Source organism: Poecilia mexicana, unplaced genomic scaffold (genome assembly GCF_051168715.1).
Source record: "Poecilia mexicana isolate PSO_F unplaced genomic scaffold, ASM5116871v1 scaffold_23, whole genome shotgun sequence".
NCBI classification, from domain to species: Eukaryota; Metazoa; Chordata; class Actinopteri; order Cyprinodontiformes; family Poeciliidae; genus Poecilia; species Poecilia mexicana.
In genome coordinates, this window is record NW_028263392.1 from 9,223,480 (window position 1) to 9,245,411 (window position 21,932).

The 21,932-nt window shown below is 40.0% G+C and overlaps 2 protein-coding genes across 7 annotated transcripts in view; both read right to left on the reverse strand.

The window, feature by feature from the left end:
- LOC106922496 (ELKS/Rab6-interacting/CAST family member 1-like) overlaps positions 1–13,790 on the reverse strand; it is a 121,313-nt gene extending 107,523 nt beyond the window's left edge. For 2 of the 6 annotated variants that reach the window (XR_015762196.1, XR_015762195.1), the window contains exons 1-3: positions 13,513–13,790; positions 2,410–3,215; positions 234–311 (exon numbers count right to left, since the gene is read on the reverse strand). Coding sequence is in view for 4 of the 6 variants with exons in the window: in XM_088003424.1 (XP_087859550.1) it covers positions 234–311; positions 2,410–2,907 (576 nt within the window). In the remaining 2 variants the exon portion in view is untranslated. Of the gene's footprint in view, positions 1–233; positions 312–2,409; positions 3,216–11,005; positions 11,112–13,512 lie in introns of those variants that run through there. The other 4 variants (XM_088003423.1, XM_088003421.1, XM_088003424.1 and 1 more) reach the window with 3 other exon arrangements.
- A 4,083-nt stretch (positions 13,791–17,873) lies between these two features.
- Positions 17,874–20,326, reverse strand: LOC106921980 (E3 ubiquitin-protein ligase TRIM39-like). Its single transcript, XM_014994033.2, has one exon. The coding sequence runs from the start codon at positions 20,324–20,326 to the stop codon at positions 18,557–18,559; it is 1,770 nt and encodes a 589-aa protein (XP_014849519.2). The 3' UTR covers positions 17,874–18,556.
- Positions 20,327–21,932: the final 1,606 nt, after the last annotated feature.

The following is a 21,932-nucleotide window of genomic DNA, read 5'->3' on the forward strand; positions in this document are numbered from 1 at the left end:
ATATATGTGAAACGCATGAGAAAAACACATGAATCACATGATGTTCCACACGTGTAAACATGTCAACACGTTATCCCTTGTGAAAGCACATGTTCAAGCCATGTGATTTTCTTTTTTTTCCATTAGGGATTATAATTCAAGACAACTGAATTCTCCCAAAGTTAAAAATAAAATAAATTTTTTTTTAAAATGTATAAATTTTTTATAAGACATAAATAAAAAAGAGCACGTACCTCTCTGCGCAGCAGCTCGTTTTCTCGAAGCACTTCTCTGAGCTGCGTTTGCAGGTCTGACATTGCTCCTTCTCTGACCTGTAAAAGCACAAACAGTTTAAAATGCGTTTCTCTTTTCAACTAGAGACACATTATGCTTTTCTGCTGCAGCACTACGACATTACTAGCCCTTAAAATGCAGCATCTTCTCAGCTGGAGTATCAAATTGTCTCATCGATCAGCTGGATTATTCTCACAAACTCTTTACCAGCTCAAACTCGGCGTGTATCTTTAATTTCCCGGCGTTTTGAAACGATGAAAAAGTGGAAATAAAGAATACTGGAGATATTAGTGTCAGCAGTAGAGCCAAGGTGGTTTCCAATGTGCATATGAAGATATATTTGGTGTTTAGACTATTACCATTTAAAGTTACAAGTGTGGGCAATTGTGGTCCCCAAAACCCATGATTACCATTTTCCACCAACTACGGACTGAGCTAACTAGTACAAATGAGCAAAAAGGTGATTTTAAAACAAGCACACTTGTTTGTTTTTCAGTTAATTTGCTCATGATACATTGCTAAAGGTGGAATGTGTTTAAAATGATTCATCTGTGGAACTCTTTCACTGTAAGGTGCCGACATCGTGAATTGCAGCTGGACAAAAAAAAAAAAAAAAACTGAAATAAAAGTCTTGGCTGTTTCTAATATTGCAGTCCTTTAAGGGAGTTAATGCGATTGAAACCTTGGCAAGTCGTGACACAGCAAACGTTTAAAATCAATAGAAGGAGAACAGGAGGGTTTGCAGCATAGGATAATTCAGTATTTATGAGAAAATGCTCCCTGCATGAATCCTTAAGCCAACCTGACATGAGCAGCATGTTAAAGAATTAAAAATATCCTGGATTTATTTTTCATGAACAAACAGACTACTACTTTGGCTCTGTCGAAATCATGGCAGGTATAAACTTTAATGAATGTGACGCAAGTAAAAAAATTAAAAAAAATAAATAAAAAATACAGTTAATGAAATTACAGTAAATCAGATGCGGTGAGACACTCGGTTTGTTTTGTTTAACATGTAAATTACCTGCAGATAGAAGAGGAGAGCTACATCTGGAGAAGGTGAGCTCTCAGGTTGTGACTCATGGTGAGGAGGTAGTGCGAGGGCAGACCTTAAATATAACGTAAGAGTGCCCACACTGTTCTTGATTTACTCAGCTGAAGGGTGGTTTAAGAAGACAATGACACCTATTAAAGACGCCGGGCCTAAAATCAGTTCAGGCTTCCCACATCCTGGATTCACGCAGGGAAAGTGCAAAATGCATCCGCGTGACTAAACATCGAGTTGCGCAACCAGAAGTGAGTCCTCCTTTTATTTTTTATGAGCCGACTGGAAGATAAGGAGTCTACTGTTACAAAGACAACGTCAGGACCAGGCTCTTACAAACTTCCCATTATCTGCTTAGAAAACACTTTAATTAATCTTTAAAAAAAAAAAAAGTGCCAAAAACTATTTTGGCCTCAAGCTTAGTCAGAAAGTAAAAGTACAGGCCAGAGCAACACTGCAATGACACAACATGGTGATGTGCAATCATTTCCTTTTCGTTCGAAACATGAAGAAGACTGAAAATAATCCATGTTTTCAAGCTTCTTTAAAATTTGAAAAATGTGTGTATAGGCCTGTCACAATAATTTCTCTTTTCTTTCTCTTCTTACCAAAAACTGAATGATAAAAATATTAAGACTTTTATTGAATTCAGGTTTGAATTCAATCATTTCGATTCAATACTTCAAAATTATTGAATTATCTTTGAATAATTCTGAAATATCATTTTGTTCACACAGACTTCGAAGTTCATTTTATTTGTCTTTTCTGTTGTTTTATTTATTTATTTTGGAGATTTAAAATGTCTTCCAGTTCCAGTCTTTAAAAGTTCATTAGAATTTAAAGGTTGGGTCCTTGAGAATGTGTTCTTGCATTATTGTGACACTGTTACTATTATTTTACTTGAAAATGGTCTCAAAACAACAATATCATCATTTATCGCAATAAGTTCTGGGACAATTTATCGTCTAGCAAAATTTGTTATCGTCACAGGACTAATTCCATATTGGCATATGGTAAAACTTTCATGTCATGACTGTTGGTGTTACGGTGGATGGCCGTAAGATAAGGTTAAAGGTCAGAAGACTCACCTGTCTCATGGAGTGAGGAACAGTGGCTGCTTGTGGAGGCTGGTTCTGCAGCTCCCCTCCAAATGCTATGGCATCAGCGGGCATGAGGGCGGCGCTGCTGCTCCCTCCTCCTGTGTTTATATTCGGGCTGCTCCCCATCACCGCTGCCCTCACCCCATACGGCACCCTGGCTCCGGCTCTACCCAGGGTCATGGTGCTTTTGGGCGTGCTGGAATTCAGCCCGCTGCCCATGCTCCCCACCGGGTCTTCGGCTGAGTCGGTGAAGTACATGGGACCCCCGGTGGCGTAGGCAGCGTTCAGGGACTGAATGTTCTCCATGGACAGAGTCTTTCCCGTGCCGGTGAGTCCGCCGCCGGAGCTGCTGCTGTTGTTCCGCCGGTGTCCTAAACGGGGGGAGCGCGGTAGGCGCGGCGAGCGGCCGGGACTCCCGGACACGGAGCCGTTACCGTTGGAGCCGACGGCGTCCAGCTTGGAGACGGAGCGGGAGCTACCGTACATGGTGGGCGGAAGGAGAGCCGGGTGCTGCGCGCGAGAGTGTTTGAGTCAAAAAAAGCAGCTGATCAAATAAAACATGTAACTGATGAAAGTCCCGGTTGAACTGATTCGCAAAAAACAGCAAAAAAAATAAAAAAAATAAATAACTGAAGCTCCTCTTCACTTGGGTTGGGTCACGGTATTGACATAGCTGTGATCAAAGCCTTTCCAACACCCTCTGTAATCCATGTTATGAAGTAGCGATCTACGGGGGGAATCTCTTTAGATAAAGAGGGCGAGGTGATCCACAAAGCCTGGGATGATGGGATCAACTGAAAAGAGACACAAAGAGCCTTGATTAGGAAAGATCAGGGAAAGCAAAAACACATAAATCTGCCCAGGCTGGGGGTTTGAGTTTTGTCTCTGAGTGACCACGTTTACAGCAAATTCTGCTTCTGCTCACCAAATCAATATATAAAGGACATGAACAAGTACAGCTCCTCAAAAATATCTGACCATCATAGTACACTTAGCACTGAGAAGCTGAAATACAACGTTGGCCCTGCGCAGCTTTAGACAATATATAAAGCGTTATGGTTGATAATCAATGACTATAAATTTGGTTGATCCTCTTGTTAGAAAAGTTAGTTGTGTCCAAGCTTCAACCACCAAACCGTCGATGTGTGGTGAAGAATTTGGCAGTAGTGCCCCTTGAGCAATGTAAATGCACCTTAACATAGGTGTGCGCCTCCCCTGAACAAAATTTGCCAAATACACACTAAAAATATAACAAAGCGTTCCGTCGAAACATGAAAATGAATGAAAGCTGGAAAGCCATAAATTTAAATAGAAATGAATAGTTTCAATTTGCTGTTTTTCTGTTAATCATACGCAATGTTGAATCAATTACAGCCGATGCCAAAAATATTAATTGTTATACTAATGTCTCAAAAACGCCAAGAAATTAACATTTTGTCGTGACAGCCTGGAAATGGCTCATGTGTGTTGGATGAACCGAATAACCTAAAAAGAAACCGATTAAGTCAATCATAATCCTCCTAATTTCCATAGCAGTGAAAATAATGAGAGGTGTCATTTCTGCAGCACCCCTCTGGGTGACGAGATTAGCTTTTTGTTGCCCTTTGAATCAAAGTTTTTTGCCTTGGCTGACGTCTTCTGATAATGCTTTGCGACATAAAAATCCAAGCCTGATAACCTGGACATTCTGATGTCCCAGGGCTCCTGAAGTGTCCAACCTGTGCAGGCTACAGGGTTGAAATGAGCCCATGTCAACAGTGAAGGAGCATTTTGAAATTTTCTCTCTTAAAATGAGTCAACACTCAAGCCCCATTATGTATCCTTGGAGACAATGATGTCACCCGCAGATCAGCGAACACATGAACCGCTGGACACACGAACCGGTCATCTGATCCAGATTCTCCCCTTACGGGAAGGCAGCCCCCTGCATATTTAAATGGCAGGAAAACGTGGCCTCTTGTAAGTGTGTAACTGCAGTGGTAAAACACTTCATCAGCTGAAGCTTTTCAATCTTCCTGCCCCTTTTCGCACCTTCTACAGTCCGACTCCTGTGATTTTTTTTTTTTTTTTTAAATCGAGGTCTGTGGGCAGAGAGACATTGAAGCCAAACACACCCTCACACTGGGACGCCACGTAAACAGGGACCATCTGCTCCATCTCCCCTCAGGCCAAAAAACACACACCTGGAAAGAAACAGGCCAGGACCCTGCCTCCAGCACACGCACACACACACACACACACACACACACACACACACACACACACACACACACACACACACACACACACACACACACACACACACACACACACACACACACACACACACAGGGATTTTACTTTTACATCTACAGTTAGGAACAAATGTACGTAGACAAATCAACTTGCTTACAGACAACTAAAGCATATAAAATACATGATCTTAGGGGAGATGCAGAGACTTCTATTCATGAAATGCTTAAATACAAAAGTCCAACTTGACAGGCGGGTTGGTGGATAAATATCTCTCACCTTTCCAATTAGGTTTGGGCGATGTGGACCTAAAGTTTTATTATGATATCTTGTGGTGCTTAAGATAATGACGAAAGTGGCAAGTAGTATTTATTAGTTTTTTTGTAACTGTATGGCTGTGACCACATGACACAGCAATCATAGTACTCTTGAGAAACAAACCTATTCGTAATAAGCTTCTTGTAGACACCAGTCACATAAAGACGTGATTTGGATCACTGACCTGCACATATTTTCAAATTTATTACCAATTATTGATGCAGAAAAAAAAAAAGGAAAACTGGTGTTGGGTTTTTATAAACATCATTACAATAGGAAATTATCATGAAAACATTAAATCAAACTTCTTATATTAAATTTATCACAATAAATGATGTGATAAACACCCACCCTTATATGTTATATATAAATTCCAGAAATGGGCTGCGCAGTGGCGCAGTTGGTAGCACTGTTGCCTTGCAGCAAAGAAGATTCTGGGTTTGATTCCTGGCCTGGGGGTCTTTCTGCATGGAGTTTGCATGTTCTCCTTGTGCATGCGTGGGTTCTCTCCGGGTTCTCCGGCTTCCTCCCACAGTCCAAAAACATGACCGTTAGGTTAATTGCCCTCTCCAAATTCTACCTAGGTGTGTGTGTGTGTGTGTGTGTGTGTGTGTGTGTGTGTGTGTGTGTGTGTGTGTGTGTGTGTGTGTGTGTGTGTCCTATCTGTCTCTGTGTTGCCCTGCGACAGACTGGCGACCTGTCCAGGGTGACCCCGCCTCTCGCCCGGAACGTTAGCTGGAGATAGGCGCCAGCAACCCTCCCGACCCCACTGAGGGACAAGGATGGATGGAAATTCCAGAAATTCAAGACTAGAAATTCAAACCTGGTTTATAGCTATTCTGTTGAGAAATGAGAGGAAGTGTTGGTTTGGGGATTTGCTGCTCCTCCTCCCTCCAGAACCTACTGACCTGTAGATAACATATACACTCGCGTCCCAATTCTCTCTCTATAGCGTCTAAACATGCTAAGGGTTTGGTTCTATTCAAGCATTTACTGGACAAACACCCCCCACACATGCTAGAGTCACTCATTCATCACATGATTATACAAAGCACACAATCGTCTTTTTATTTTCACCGACCTCGTGGAAAGCACAACACACGGCGGCCTTGTTGTTGTGTTTTCAGGTTATCCGGTCTGAGGGTCACATGACGAACCCAGTGAGCCAGTGAGCGACGCAGGTGGGTGATTTCTATCTGGTGGTTTTAGATGCTGACTGAGCCTGGGGGTTATCTGCAGTGTTTCCTTGATCTTTTCTAAACAGGTGATCAATAAAGGGGTCAAAGGCAAAAAGATACAGAAAATACCTGAATCACACGATCCCCCTTCTAACGTTGGAGGACAGTTTGTGTTCACTCTCTATGGGCAAAACTGTCAATTTAATCTGGGAATGAATTGGAACCATTTTTTTTTCCAGGCTGGAATGATAACACAGCCAGTTACCCCGATGAATTTCAAAGCCCACAATTTGATTTTGTGTCCTTTAGAAAGTTGCACCTCACCCACAGACTTTTTGTGGATATGAAATACCCTCTGGGGTAAATCTGGTAGGATATTTAGCCGCTGCTCTTGTAAGATAAGGTTTTAAAAAATGGTTTTAGTTTGCTTGCCAAGCAGAAAAAGCAGCGGGGGAGAGTCTGAAAACACGCTGGTTTTCGTACGTATAAGGAATTAATCTGCTAATATCGTTTTAGATTTGTGTTTATCTGAGCATAATGATTTTTTTTTTTTATCATTAGTCGATGTATCAAAACATTAAACTGTAATAATCAATGTTGTAAAGTATATTGCTTCTGTTTTAATTAAGAGCATTTAGGTCATGAATTAATTTTCTGTTTTAAACTAACTTTTGGTTTCACGTTTCATCTAATTATTATGCGGAAAACACTGGGAAATAGAGAGTATGCAGTTATAAAGCTGTTAACTGTGGCCTGAATCTGCTTTATTAAGCGTCTGTCAGTATAACAGCACAAGTGCTGACTGTTAAGACTAAAACCTGATTAAAGAGGATTTAAACAAGCATTTAATTAAACAAATTGAACATGTAGTCAGTGCTGAACATGGTTTGTTATACTGAGAAAATACTACTTTTTTTCCCCCATTCTTTGTGACGCCTCCAGTTCCTTTCCTCTTCCCAAAGAAGAGGAAGAAAAGCATCAACGAAGACGTTCTTCTTCTTGATTCTTCCGTTTCTTCCCTTCACAACCTCTCCCTTTCACCGGCAGCATTCCTGAATGCGCTCAGCATGTTCTATTTGTGTGACAACCGCGCATGCATCTATCGCAGGGCGACAGCGTGACACAGAAACGCACACGGCTCAGCCTAAACAATTTTGTCAACGTTGGTGTCTCGCCTGAAGGATAGGCGCTCGATGAAGACACATTTTATTCATGTTGGATATTTCCGCTCTCCTGTCGGGCTGGTGAGATTCGAAGTGGCTTGAAAGGACTCGCTGGTGCTGTACGTCTGACTGAGTCATCCCAACTCGCCTCGCTGGCGGAGGAAGCTGCGCTTGTTCCGAGCGTAATCTGTCTGATGATTTAAGGAGATTACCTGCCACTCACCAGTCTCTGCTCTTTCAACTTTCACTGTTTCTTTTTCTGCAGCAGCAACAACAGTGCTGACAGTACAGTTGTTTTCTTTTTTCACTGCGCCCCAGGTGGAAGTGTATAAAAAGCCCTAAAACATAATATTTTATTGCAGGATCATAATCTCACAATGGGAAATTTAGGACAACTCCACCTTTAATTTGAGCTCACTAATTCAGAGGGGAACAAAATGCCATCCCTGCATCAGTGAGTGGGACAATGATCCAACACACACAGAGCCAGATGAACACAAAATACTTCACCAAACACAAAGAATATGCAACCGCTATAAAATATATTTTTCAAAGAGGCATCATTTTCCTAACAAAGTCAGCAGCTATTTTGTTCTGTTCACTGAGAAAAGGCAAAGATTTCCCCTCAACTGTTCACATCTCTGACTGTTTCAGCCGCAGCAGCGTAATGAACAAAAACTAAAAATCAACGTCACTGCCAACTGAAACAAGCACACACGAAATTAATCCACTAATCTGTAATCTGTTTTGATTATGTATTATGCACTAAATGGTGCTAATAGGCCAAAATAAAACCCCTAAACTAAAACAAATCTCTATATTCTCCTAAAAATGGCTCAAAAAATGATTTTCATGCTTTCCGTCCTGATTAATAAATTTTGTAGCGTACGACTGCTAAAAAAAAAAAAAGAAAAAAAGAAAAAGTGGACTCATGTTAAAGTCCTTTTTTCCACTGTTGTGAGTGAAAACTCTTCACATAAAACTTACTTTTCAGGAAATAATGAAAGCCTCATGCTTGTTAACACTCAATATTGTTATACTTTTTACTAGACCTGCATCAGTGGAACCACAGATGAACAATGGAGATGATTCAGGAAAAGAACAATAATTAACAAGCAAGATTTTTCTTGTCTTAGTTTTCTATGTTAGATCAAATGTGTCACTACAGAAACGACTCGGAGTTAATTAAATGAAATATCCGTGTAATGATGATGGATCTGGATCTACTTTAATCTCTGCTCCTCTGTGGTTTCTGGTGTTTTTGCAGCTTTAAATAAATGCAACCCAACGTGAAACCAGAGGAAGTTATTCACTCCCACAGAATGCACTGCTTCTGTCTGCTTTTCAACAACTTCCTCAAAAACAATCCTGACGGTCGCCCCGCTCGGCCTCCTCACATGGGACATTTCTGGGCAAAAACCAAGCAGTTGTGCAAATTAAGACGCGACAGAGGGAGCATCTTGTTTAATCGGACAAACTAAAAAGTGTGAATGGTAAACTCCCCGACTTGTGCAATTTCTGGAAAAATGCTGATCCAAACAGTAATACTCGGCCTTGAAAAAATGTGCAAAAAGTCTAATTTTCCAGCTCTAGCTATATATTCAGACTAATGATACATCATCTCAACATCAATATGAGAAAAATCAGCATCACAAAGAGCTACTGTGACCTCGATAAATATTTGCAAATTAAATAACCATGTCAGTAATATTCTTTTATACTAGTTTGACGCCGCAGTAAACGGGTTAGGAGGAGCGCATTACGATGTTTTCTAGTCATTAAGAAAATAAAGCTAAACTGGTTCATTGCCAAAAACAGCAGATGTTGACAGATGAAGCTTATTCAATTAATCATACTGTTGCATTGGGGGGCGGGGGGGAATGTGATACAGAGAAAGATAAATTGCACTGCTGGATCGGCTGCTTTGTAAATAACAGTCAACCCGGGAATGCAATTTATGTTTAACCAGACAAACCAAATGTGGCAAGTAGCATTGCCCCGAGGTATTTCAGCTTCCCAAACTTCCCCAAAATTCTTTAAACACCGACCAGATTATTTTTTTAAGTGTTTAAAAAATCTGTATTAATTGTCAGATACTCCAATCTACTTCATTCATCCATTGTCTTCACAAAATGAGCCCCGGTGCAGACTCCCACCATGTCACTGTTTGAGCAGACTGGGATTTATTTAGCACAGCTGTAAATTGAAGCGAAGTGAAGTGAAGTGAGATTTTGCTGTTTGGCTGTAAGCGTTTGTGATTGGGCGTCATTCCAGGCCCTTTCTCTATGTAGGGGCACAAGACTGAAGGCAAATCGTTATGACAGTGTGCTGCTGAATTATGCACCAAAATCCAAACTTTTCAAACTTGGACAGACTTATGAATAGCGTTCTCCAGGATCTGGGTGGCAAAGTCTAAAAGTAAATTAATATTTTAATGCAGCAGCATAATCTTAAAATGAAAAACTTCCACCTTCAATTTTAGTTCACTCAAAGTTACAAAAACAAAACAGAAAATAGGCTTTAAATTACAGAATGAATGTATTTAACACAATCTCCAATTGCCTCAATCATCGACCCCCTCAACAATCAACACTTAAAAAGCATAATAAACCTCTTTAAGTCTATCAGAGTATCTAAAAACTTTTTAGTAAAATCCTGATTCCTGATTCTTGATTATTTTCTCTCTACCCCTCCTCACAAGAAAAATAGTTACCAGAAAATAACTACTTGCCTAAACTTGCTCATATGTTTTAGAGCCATAATTTTAAAGTTGAAAGGCATCAAACACTCCTGGTCGGTTTGTTTTAATTTATGAAATTGTGTTGAAACTCTTCTCTCGTAGGTCCAACAGTCTGTGTTAAGTTTTTCTCTTCAGTCTGCACAGCTCTGTCTGCAGTAGGAGGTATAAACACAGGAGAGCACAACACTGATACCGAACAGATAGGATCAGCTCCAGGCTACTGTGGACCACAGGAAGTGAAGTCATGATGCAAGCAAAACACCCGTATAATCAAAAGGTTCACACGTCACGTCACTTTTTTATATATCTATGCACAGATTCACATTCTGCTTATCTAATCCTGGCTGCTGTTTTCCTGACCAAAAAGGAAAAAAAAAGAGCAAATGTACTGCTAAGACTTGATAATTAACACAAAAGAAGGGGAAGTGCAAAACTAATCCAGGCGAGAGCAAGAGGGAGAGCCGAACTCCTCCAGGCCTATTATAGGGATAGGAATGTGTTTGCACAGTCAACTTGCCAGGTTAAACAGGAGGAAACCAAGAGGTAGCAGTAATTCTCATCACATTAAGGAAAAAAAATAAACTAATATGAACAAGTGTTTCCCGACTGACTGAAGGGACCTCAAGCCACCTGCCTGACTAGTAAAAATATATTTTTAGACTGTTTAAAGACGATTCTCTCTACTTCAGGTCCATCATGTTAATGTAAAACCATGAAGGCCTCGAGGGATTTCAATAACCTTTGATGTGGGACTTCTTCTCGGATGTTGCATAAGTTAACTATTGAAGTTTGTGGGCAGTGTGGACATTTACAGTACTGTACTCTGCAAAATAAACTTTTTCACTTCAGAGTTTCTGCGGGTTTCACCAACTCAAACTTCTTAAGGCCATTATGAATTGAATTTAAGACAAATATATCCACAGAAATATACAGATAAATAAATTCGCACTTACCCAAGATAGTCGCAAAAAGCTATCCTGCTAGCTAGCTAGAAAGGGTAGTTAGCTATTTAGCGGTCTCGAAAAGACGTCTGAATGCTCCCCAAACTCCCGCGAGAAATAAAAATACATAGAATATGCAAGATTAAATAGTCCTCTGATTGACATATTAAATGTCAACATACTTTTAAAAAAAAGTAAATTTAATAAATTCGCCTTAATTTTAGCTACATAAATTTAAGACTTTTTAAGGATGCTCGGACATTATGTCACGCTGCACGTACAGACTTTAATTCGCCTCATGATTGTTTTTGTTGTGTATAATTTTGAAGGGGAAGGAAAACAAACATCCCTCTGCAGCCGACTGAACTCAATCTCTTTACAAGGAAGAATGAATACATTAGGGCTGTTGTAAACGAATATTTTAGTAATCGAGTAATCTATCGATTATTCTTACGATTAATCGAGTAATCGGATAAAAAAAATTATAAAATGAAATATTGGTAAATCTGGCATAATACCGGTGTTACTATCAGATATCAATATCAGTCCAATTTTTCATATTTGAGCATCCCTAACAGTTGCTTTTTTGTAGTTTAGAAAACTAACCTGTAACAATAATAGCTCACTTTCTAAGTTAACCAGAAGAAAAGTTATAGAAAAATCTGAAATTATATTGAATTTAATAAAGAGGCAGGCTCACAAATATGCTTATAAAAAATGTCTACAATCCAGCTTTTAGTTTATGTATTCATCTTCAGTGAGTTTAATAGATTAATTAAACTCACCTTGCCACCTAACCTGTCACGCTTTGGGTTTGAAAATACGGGAAATGCCGCCTGGAGTGGGAGGAGAGGGCGAATGAACGAACGTAAGATGGAGGGGAGGAAATAGACCAGCGGACTGACGAACCGTTAGACCGGGGGACGAACACGGGGGGAAGCAATACGGGATATTTACGACACCTTCACTGGTCACACTCAGAAACTCATCTACCAGCCATGTACGATGCGCTCCGCCACCCGTTTCTTCAGACCGGGATATGAAATTTATTGTGCGGTTCGTCGGTAAAGCTACATTTACACGGTAAGCATCAGCTACTCAGCCGCCCGCCCTGTTCAGGCTATCCGCTCACCTCAGCGCTCTTCCCGCCGTTCGCTTTCAACCAGCAGCCCCGGAGGAGAAATGCTGCCGTACTCCAGGCATTCCCCCAGTCATTTTAAGGATGCTTATTGGTTCCCCAAAAACGATAAAAAGTCGGGCATTATCATCAATCAATAAAATCCCCACAGGCCAATCTTGAAGATTGGACTTTATGCCGCTGAGACTTAGCTTTTGTCAACAACTCAGAGGCGGAAGTGAGAGCTCCGCGCAACGCAAATGAAGTCCCGGCCGGAACACGGTGCGCTAACTAATAAAACATAAATTAACGAAGCTTCGAGGCAGGTAAATTTTCCTCGAGGAATTTTAGTAATCGAGGTACTCGAATCATTCGAGGAATCGTTTCAGCCCTAGAATACATAGAAAGTCTTGCAGCGGAAAGTGCAGCAACAGTTGGCTCTGTAACAGAGCAGTTCGATGTTCAGCAGGTTTTGGACGAATATCTGCTCCAACAATTTTCTAGAAAGAGCCTGATAGAAAACACACGGGGAGTTGTGGAGTTCTACAAAGTACCGACTTGGGTGGATTCCGCACAAGCATGCACATTGTGGAGAAACCATTATGAACCCCCTTCACAAATCCCACTAAGATGCATTAAAGTTTGCAAACAAAACGTGGAAAAGCTAAAAGGGGTGTGACCGCTTGTGCAAGGCACTGTAAATCTGTCCAGTGTTTACAGAAACTACAGTGGAAGGAAGCAGCTCAGTTCCCTGACTGGATGTTGCAGGGGTGGTGCCACGAAATGAAGCTGTGGGCGGGCGGAACCAGGAGGAAACCACGGCTCCCTCCCTCCACCACCAGCACCACCACCGTCCGCCTGCCCAGATCAACACAATCATATCAGATTTTAGGTTTTGCACAAGTTGATTTGAAAATGCAATCACTACTTGAAGTTGCTTGATGTGCAATATTTCAACTGATAAGATCCCAACCGGAGATGCAACTTATAGTTATTGATAAGTGACTCATGCGTGGTGCAAATGTAGCTCTCAGTCTGTCAGCAGCTTCATGTGCAGCCAGCAGATAATCGCCTTTAGAGGCATGGAGAGACAAGACGAGGTGTTATTAGCTTGTTGTACCGGGGAAAGCCTGTAGCTGCATGTACAATATTTAGCTGAATGACTCCACTCACTGTCGTTGTGGGTCTGTCAAAGAGCCTCTCCTCTCAGCTGACCCGAAACTGCTGCGGCCATCAATTTTTAATTTTGTTTATCCCGACGTCCCTGTTATCCCTGAGCGAGAAGGAGGCGGCATGACTTACAAACAACCCCACACGCGAGCACACATGTCGGGTTGTGTAATGAAACATGCCCGTGGATACGCACACCGCTTCAGACTGCCAGCTAAGTTTCAGTACTCACTGCGGCTGTGCCGACCCCCTCGTTGTGAAAGAAGAAAAAAGGCCAGTCACAGATCTTCTCCAGTTTTTCTGCTGCTGTCAGCCATCAAAGTGACGCCTCGGAGCGCAACTGAATCCCAGATATGATTTGAGGCTGTCTTTAAGGGGTGTCTCCCTGTTTTTCCGTGTCGGTCTTCCTGTCTCCGTCTGTATCTCCTGCCTATCTTTCCCTCTTTTCCGTCTTTGCCAGCTCTTCCCACTGGTGACTTCCCCGCTAGTGATGCGCCGCCCATAGCTGAGCCGGCTATATTTGCCAGCTCATTTTGGGAAGGCTTTGCATTCATACTGTGGACAACGGTATGAATGCAGATCGCAACTCTGGATAGAGGAAAAAGAAATTGTGCATGCATTTGTAGGTAAACATATCTGATGCTGTCAAATTTATGTCTTTTATCAAATAACAGGTACAATTATTGTGATACATAGCTTAGTATAAATTTTAAAATAATCTGATTTTTTCCATTGATGTTTTATTGTATTATTTTAGCGTCAAAAATTGATTTTAATTAGTTGTTCAGGATAAAAATAAATAAATAAATAAATTTCGTTCATGTTGATCCTAGCCAAATGATACGGATCCCGGAAAAGAGGTGGAATTCCCATCACTGTTCCTCGTTGCTTTCCTGCTCTGGCACTCCCGTGACGTCAGGAAGATGGTGCGCGCGCCTGGACACGCTCAGTTTCCAACCAGTGCTCCGACTGGGTCTCGTGCACGCCACTATAAACTACATTTAAAAAATGACAACTCTTAAATTTCGCCTTCGTCCTGCTTATTAGCCAGATAACAGAAGTCTGAGACATAATATTAATGGATTCAAAAATCTTTAAATTATAAGTTAACGATAGCATATTGCTCGGAGCTAAATTGAATGAAGTCGACAAAGCAAATGTATCTCAGTGCTGGTAAAATGTTATTAGAGGACATTTTGTTAATTGTAGCTAAACAAATGTTTTATTTAATTATCAAATTTGCAGTAAAACAGTCCTAATTAAATGTTTGTTTGTTTTTTAAATTAAATCAAATCAGTTAATGCAATATTAATTATAAGGAGGATTAAAAGTCTATTTACAAATGAGATGTGGCTTTACAAAAAGAATAATCAGCGAGTCTCCCAAGAGGCCCCATCGTAACTCTGGAGGAGCTGCAGAGATCAACAGCTCAGGTGAGAGAATCAGTTGACAGAAGATTTACAGCTTTGTAAATCTGATTTGACTAGGCTCCAAAGTCAAATAAAAATAAAGATCTCATTGTTAACTGCTAAATTAATATAGTCAAGGGCGTAGGAACGAGTCTGTCATTGGGGGGGACGCATATCGGAAACCTGACAGATCAGTAAATAGCTTGAGCAGAATTGTCAAACAATTATGCCATCCAGGGCCGTGCAGGGACCACTAAAGGGGCAGGTGCTCAAAAAAAAAGGGCACATCTCACCGCATTCTAGGACAGAATATTAACAGCCTCTCAGCTTTCAGAGTTTAAAAAACAATGATAATTTACAAAATTGTGAGATATACAATCAAAGCTAAGGAAAATCTCTAGATAGAGCATACAGCTATGCATATGTAAGATATTTTATTAGTAATTTCTTTCTGCAGGTCTATTTTGTTATAAGAAAGTATTGCCATATTCAAACCCGCAATTTAGCAGGACATGTAAATCAGAGCTAAACCACCAGACATATTTTGTCTTTACAGAATTACACTATTAAAAATGTAAACAACAAATAATTTTAGTACGTTATGTGTCAGAAGAGGGCTTAGAAAATAAGACCAAAAAATAAAAAAAAAGTTTGACCAAAAGGGCACTTGGGGGCAAGGAGCAAAAGGGGCAGGTGCTCAAGCCCCCCCCAGCCCCTCCCTCTGCACGTGCCTGATGCCATCAACACATCAGTAACGCGTTACTCTAATCTGACCCTTGTTTCAGTAACAAGTATTCTAACATGTCACTATTTACAATCCAATAATCAGATTAAAGTTATGCAGTATAATGACCGTCATTCCAGGATGAACACTCACTTTAGCATTTGCCTCACAACTAGCAAGCTAAATACTCTGGTAGCACAGACAGGCTACCAGATTCTGATATATTTTATTGGTCAAAAGACATTTGATTATTGGTCAAAATGCATTGATATAAATTGACTGGTAATTGAACTGGTTCTACCTCTTTCTAAAACCAAAGTAGAAAACAGCTCATAAAATAGGACTCGGCAGTTTTAAACTCAATACAGCAATTTGACCAACAAAAATAAAATCTAAACAAGTTTTGTTCTTCTTTAACAACTCTCTACATCAGTGCAACAGTTTGATCTACAAAATAAATAAAAATTATACTTTTCAAGTCTAACAGACACCTTAGCTCCTCACTGTTAACTCAGTCTCACTTTCCAGCACTGCATTCAGTAACTTACCAAAGATCCATGAAAAACACTGAAGCAAAAAGACTAAATGTTTTTTTTCCCTGTCATTTTCAGCCGCAAACATTTAACTAAAATATCTACAGATATGTGTTTCTGTCTCTGCCTCCCTCTGACTCTCTGCAGCCTGATGTTCCTGCATGGATTCATGGATTTACAACAGACACTTTGGTAATGTACAGTGTCAGAATGTGAACTAAATATAAAAAGTATGTTTTTATCATACAGAATGAGAATTTAAACAACTTAATTTTCAGATGTATACATTATTATACATCTCAACTCTATTTACTGTGTAGCAAAAATTTTCACAAATTTATTTTTAAACCTCTCCTTTTTTATTGTCTCCTGTAATTAATATAATTTTTAATATAATTAATATAATTAATTAATATAATTTTTAATGTAATTAATTAATATAAATTTTTATATCTTTACACTGAAACTCCACCTGGCTCTCTTATGTCTTCCCTGACCTGCTCCTCTCATAATAAAATAGTTTAGCTTATTTAAAAATTAAAAACAGTTAATACATATTTCAGTAAACTAAATGAAGACCTCACCAGAGCTTCTTCACCTTTCTTCAACATCATTCTAGCACTGCTGTTCTCCTAAATATCTAAATAATATAATATAATATAATATATAAATACATGTTAAGTGGTCGAGTGATCAGATGTTGCTCACTTTAAATAATAAAAATTTCGCTGCTGTTTCAGTCTCATTCTAAATCATTGTGACTAGACTAGCTAACTTTTAAACAAAGTTAGCAGTAAAATTTTGGACATGTGACTATCCCAGAATTAAAACGGCTTAACCTAAAAGATTTAGTACTATATATGAAAGTAAACTGACAACAAGATGTTATAAACGAGCGATATTCATGGCAACATTCCTGACAGACAGTTTACCTCATTCAAACGGAGTTTCTGACTCGTCTGCTGCTGCCTTTACTCTGAGCCGTTCAGAGGGGGGAGGGGCAGGAAGCGCTCCGCTGAATGCGCTGTTGTGCGCCTTCAAAATAAAAGCACGCGAGTGGAAGATTTTAAAATTCTTCGCAACAGCGGTGAAATTATTGGGGGGGACGAATGTGACTCTCTCCAATATTGGGGGGGACATGTCCCCCCCGTCCCCCCCGCTTCCTACGCCTATGAATATAGTCTCAACTAGTAATCTCTGCTGTGAAAACATCTCTTAGTGGTACAAACAGCATCAAATCAGCACCAGAAGAGATGGCCTTTACAAAAGCAGGCATCACGGTTCATTGGTGATAGATATTATTTGTGACATCATGCCCAGAAAGCAATACCAGTGGCATTAACATTAACCTTCAGCCTCAGATGAATGTTTTCATCTCTGTCACATACTCAGAAATTCATAAATGTCTCCTGCAATCACTTCAGACTGAGAAAAGCTTGTGGATTATTTTTTGTTGTCAGATTCAAAATCATGCATTAAACTGGTTTAATTTTCTCTCCAAAAATGTGTTCAACTGACTTTAACTAAGTATGTCAGACTGATGCTCCAAAGCTACACGTCAGATGTTGCATGTATTTGCCCAATTCAGTGTATTTGAAGAGCAAATTGGGCTTATTTCGGGATTAGGTCTCTAATCCGCACAATTATCCATCATCCTAAAGAAAACCAGACGTTGACCTTCGTCAGAGAGACACAGAGTCAAACGTTTACAGTGTCCCAGTTCCCTGGGCGCCAGTCAGTCAGAAAGCTGTGGTAAAAATAACCCACTGGCTTAAGTTCCCCTTGAGAAAAACACATCAGTGGAGGTGGACTGCTGCAATTTTCTAAATCCGTGTCCACTAATTTAACCAGAAGTGGGAACTTCTGCTTGCTGGATGTGCATCTTTCATTTCTGTCACGATTTAAGAAATTCAGCAGCAAGTTAGAGATAAGTGGAAGCATTTGTATTCACACAAGGGTAAAATAGATCAAAATAAGAGTTTACAGCATTAGGAAATTGTGCAGTTATTAAAATCAGAATGCTCAGATTAAAACAAATGTGCAACAGCATAAGATAATTGAAAATGTACAAAATGTGTGTATTTGTGCTTAAAAAACAAATTATAAAACGCAAAAAAAAATGTGCAAACAAGAGCAGAAATGTTATTTGAAATAAAAGAAAGCGTGCAGAAAAATTCTGCAAATAACACATGTATCTAGTATTTGAACAAAAAGAGGAGGCTCTGTCCCAATAAGAAGTGCATGTCACACTTAGCGTAGTTTTAATCCAGCGTTGAAATCCCGATAAAATCCACTAAAGTTTGCGGCTATGGTATGGAGGAAAAATATTTGTAATATTAGTCTGGCTCAATAAAAATCCTGTGATCTTTATTTATTCTTTGTCTTCAGATATTTGTTCGGGTACCGATGAACTGATACCCTAATAATGGAGTTGAACATTTATTAAACGTTAGTGCCACTTAGTGGTCAAATTTGAGCATTGCAGGAAAATGCACAACAAACGGTGACTCATTTTCAGACTACTGGGGCCATCTGGCAAAACTAAGAGAGTGATTCACACTATTCTGAACTTCATAGTCAGACATGTTTCCCCTTACCTCTTACTGTAGCTTAAGGTTTTCTTACAGGGGTGATAACAAGACTATCCCCATAATAATAATCATATATTCCAAACACAGGGTATATTTTTGGTCTGTGAATGGATGAAATACCTGCCACTGAGGAAAGAAATGATCTCAGAGGTGTTGTCTCCATGAATGAACCTCTTGTAAATGTACATATCTCAGACCTGGCTTCCACATCGTAGAAAGAGACTTTAGGCTCCTCGTAGTCAACAAACACCCCGATGGTCTGAATTTGATTCAGAAACATGTTTCTTGGTGTGTTTAATATCCACGCCCCATCCTCAGGGGTAGGAATGGAGTTAATCTCTCTGTTAATGTACTCTTTGACCACTCCTACGAGCCATCTTTTACAGTTGCTGACCTGGACTTCATAGTAGAACCTGCCTGACGAAAACCCCTCCTTTGCCAGTACGTAAGGCAGGTATTTAAATGGCCTGCCAAAGAAAGTGGAGAAGATCTGCTGATGTCCACGAAAGGTCAGTCGCTTCCCATCGCCAGACACCTTGAGCCAATTGCTGGCTGTGTAAGGATCCAGAGTCACGTCCACTGCATTGCATTGCTGGATCTTCATCAGCTCGTCCTGAGGCTGACTCCACAGCTCGGGTAGAAGATTATCACTCATATTTTCAGCTGCGTGTGACTGTGTAGGAGCATCACAGGAATCAGGCGACCTAACCTTTTGGATCAGCATCTTCATCTCATTTCTGAGTGTTTCTTCAATCTGACCAACTGACTTTTTCACCATCTCTATATGGCCATGCTGACCAATGTCAGGAATGTCTTGTGTCATTCGCAAAATGGAGTCAGTAGGTTGGTCCATCAGATGAGTGTTCTCAGACGTTACATTGAATGGGTAGTTCTGCAGCAGGTAGAGGTAGTCTTCTGACTGCATAAGTTGTTCAATGTCACATCGTAGTCTTCTCACACCAGAAATGCCTTGCTCCAGCAGAGTTGTCTGATCTTCGGCTTGTTTCTCTATGTCTTTCTGCTTCTGCTCAATCGCCTCAACCAGCTCACCCTGATATTTTTGTACGGAGGCAACGAAAGCGGTTAAAATTTGTACAGTTTCTCTGATTTCATCCACTGTAGTTTCCCTGCTCTTTTCCACAAAGCATCTGATATTTTTAACACTTGAAAATGAAAAGATCTCCCTCTTTTTCATCTCTAAGGTCACGTTCTCATACATGCCTCTCCTGTCTTTGAAGGCGCACTCCAGTGGGACAGCCTCGTGCCCCGTGTGGTCGTCGTTCAAACACATCATGCAAACACACTTCTGGTCTGTGCGGCAGAAGAGCTCCAGCATCTTGTCGTGCTTCTTGCACACCCTGTCCTCCAGGTTGGACACAGGATCGATCAGCTTGTGCTTCTTCAGGTTCTGGTGGGACTCCAGATGTGGCTCACAATACGAGGCCAAACACACCAGGCACGTCTTGTGGGCTTTGAGCTTCGGCTTGGTGCAGACGTCACAGGGGACCTCTCCTGGTTGGGCGACAATCTTAGGTCCACCCTGTACTCTCATGCGGTTGAAATGCTCCACCACATTTCTGAATTCTGTGTTGACCTTGAGCTCTGGTTTATTACCCAACCTTCTCTTGCAGAGTGGACACTGCGCATTGTCCTGACTGTTCCAGTACTGGGTGATGCAGCCCTTACAGAAGTTGTGTCCACACGGAGTGGAGACGGGCTCTTTGAACTCACCCAGACAGATTGAACACAGGACCTGTTCTTCATACAGGATGCTGCAAGCTGAGGCCATGTCTGAAAAGGATAAAATGCATTTAAAATGTTGAAATTAATGCTTTATGAGTGCACTGCTGACACTCCTTTTGCTCTGTCCTACCATAGTAAATACAGAAGATTGAATCTACTCAATTTTATTTCAGATCATCAAGCAAAATTTAATGTGTGAAAAAGATAAACTTGTGTAAAAACAAAATGCATGTTTTAGATAATAATTTTGTATTTTTAGGGGGGAAACAGTGATCCATACCAATTCAGTCCTATGTGAAAAAGTATTCACTTGTGTCACTAAGGCATGAATTTAGCACATTTTCAAAAGTTGAGTTTATTCACAGGTAAAAGGTTTTGGAGTGGCCTAGTCAAAGTCTATCTAGATTTTAATCTTGATTCTGTAGTTCAGAAACGTTCTATCACTCAATTGAAATAAAAATTTCTCCACAGTAAAAAAAACAACAAAACAAAGCAAAACAAAAGAAAAGTGATGCAGCTGTTGTGGCTCAAACAACTTGGGTTATTTATATCTCATATTAAAACATTAGTGATTTAAAATATGTAAGAGTGACAACAAAGTTAGAAAGCTGGAAGGCGATAAACATATTTTCACAGGATTGTAAGACTAAGTGATAACTTTATTAACCTAATTAACCCTTATTACTGTAGTTGATTTAAGTAATTTCACTTTAAATCTACAATTTACTGCTTCACAGTAAGTGCTAAGCAATAGAGTGTATACTTTACAATTATATCTTAGCTCCATGTTACTAAGATTACTTTATTGCCTTCTGCAATAGTGTATAAATTTTGCTATGTTTATATCATGTGTTCGATCTGGCATTCATTATGTTGTCAAAACACTTTATATCGGCTAACTTAGGGACTTTGTGTCCTTACATAACCTTCTGAGATAGAATAACGTGTGACTGACTCCCAGCTCTTTTTTCGAAACGCAGAAATACACACCGTTTTGTTCAATTTGCAGGAAAATTAACCATAAAACGAATACAGTTTGTCCTCATGATTACTTTAAAGACTCATCTCCTAACCTGTATGTGCAAAGTCAGACAGTTTTGTTTATAGTTTCTCAGTTTGAGAAATAAAAGTGTTTACAGTTCTCTGGATCTACCATAATAGTCCAATATTCCCTATCTTTTCAACCCGTGCGGATCTTTAGTAAACTTCAAACTATGTTTATTTTTACTTTTTCTAAAATTAGAGCTAAACAAAATGGGTTTAATACCTGCTGAGCTGCTCGTCCTTTGAATAAGAAACGTTTCCCTTCAGACATGTAGGTTTCATTTCTCTGCAACTGTTGCACAGTCAGATTCTGCCCGCCTCTTCCTCTCCAGGGAAAAAAACGACACAGACAGCTGCTTTTCATTTGTTGGGCAGTCTGATTCCTTTTTTTCTCTCTCTCTCTCAACAGGAACCGTGGACAAAGAAGAAGCGTCTTCATATCACAAACAGTTTTACATTTAAATCTGTAAAGGTATTTTCAAATTGTTAAATATATATGTTGCACCATAAAAAAAGCAAAAAGTAGTGGGGTATTTTATGGACAGGTAAACGCAGGTTAACTTACGCTGTCAATTGGCAAAAGTTAATGAATGAAATCATTTATCTCA

Bases quoted from the DNA above. Each gene is read 5' to 3' on its own strand.
- LOC106921980 (XM_014994033.2), bottom strand. From the start codon at position 20,326: ATGGCCTCAGCTTGCAGCATCCTGTATGAAGAACAGGTCCTGTGTTCA.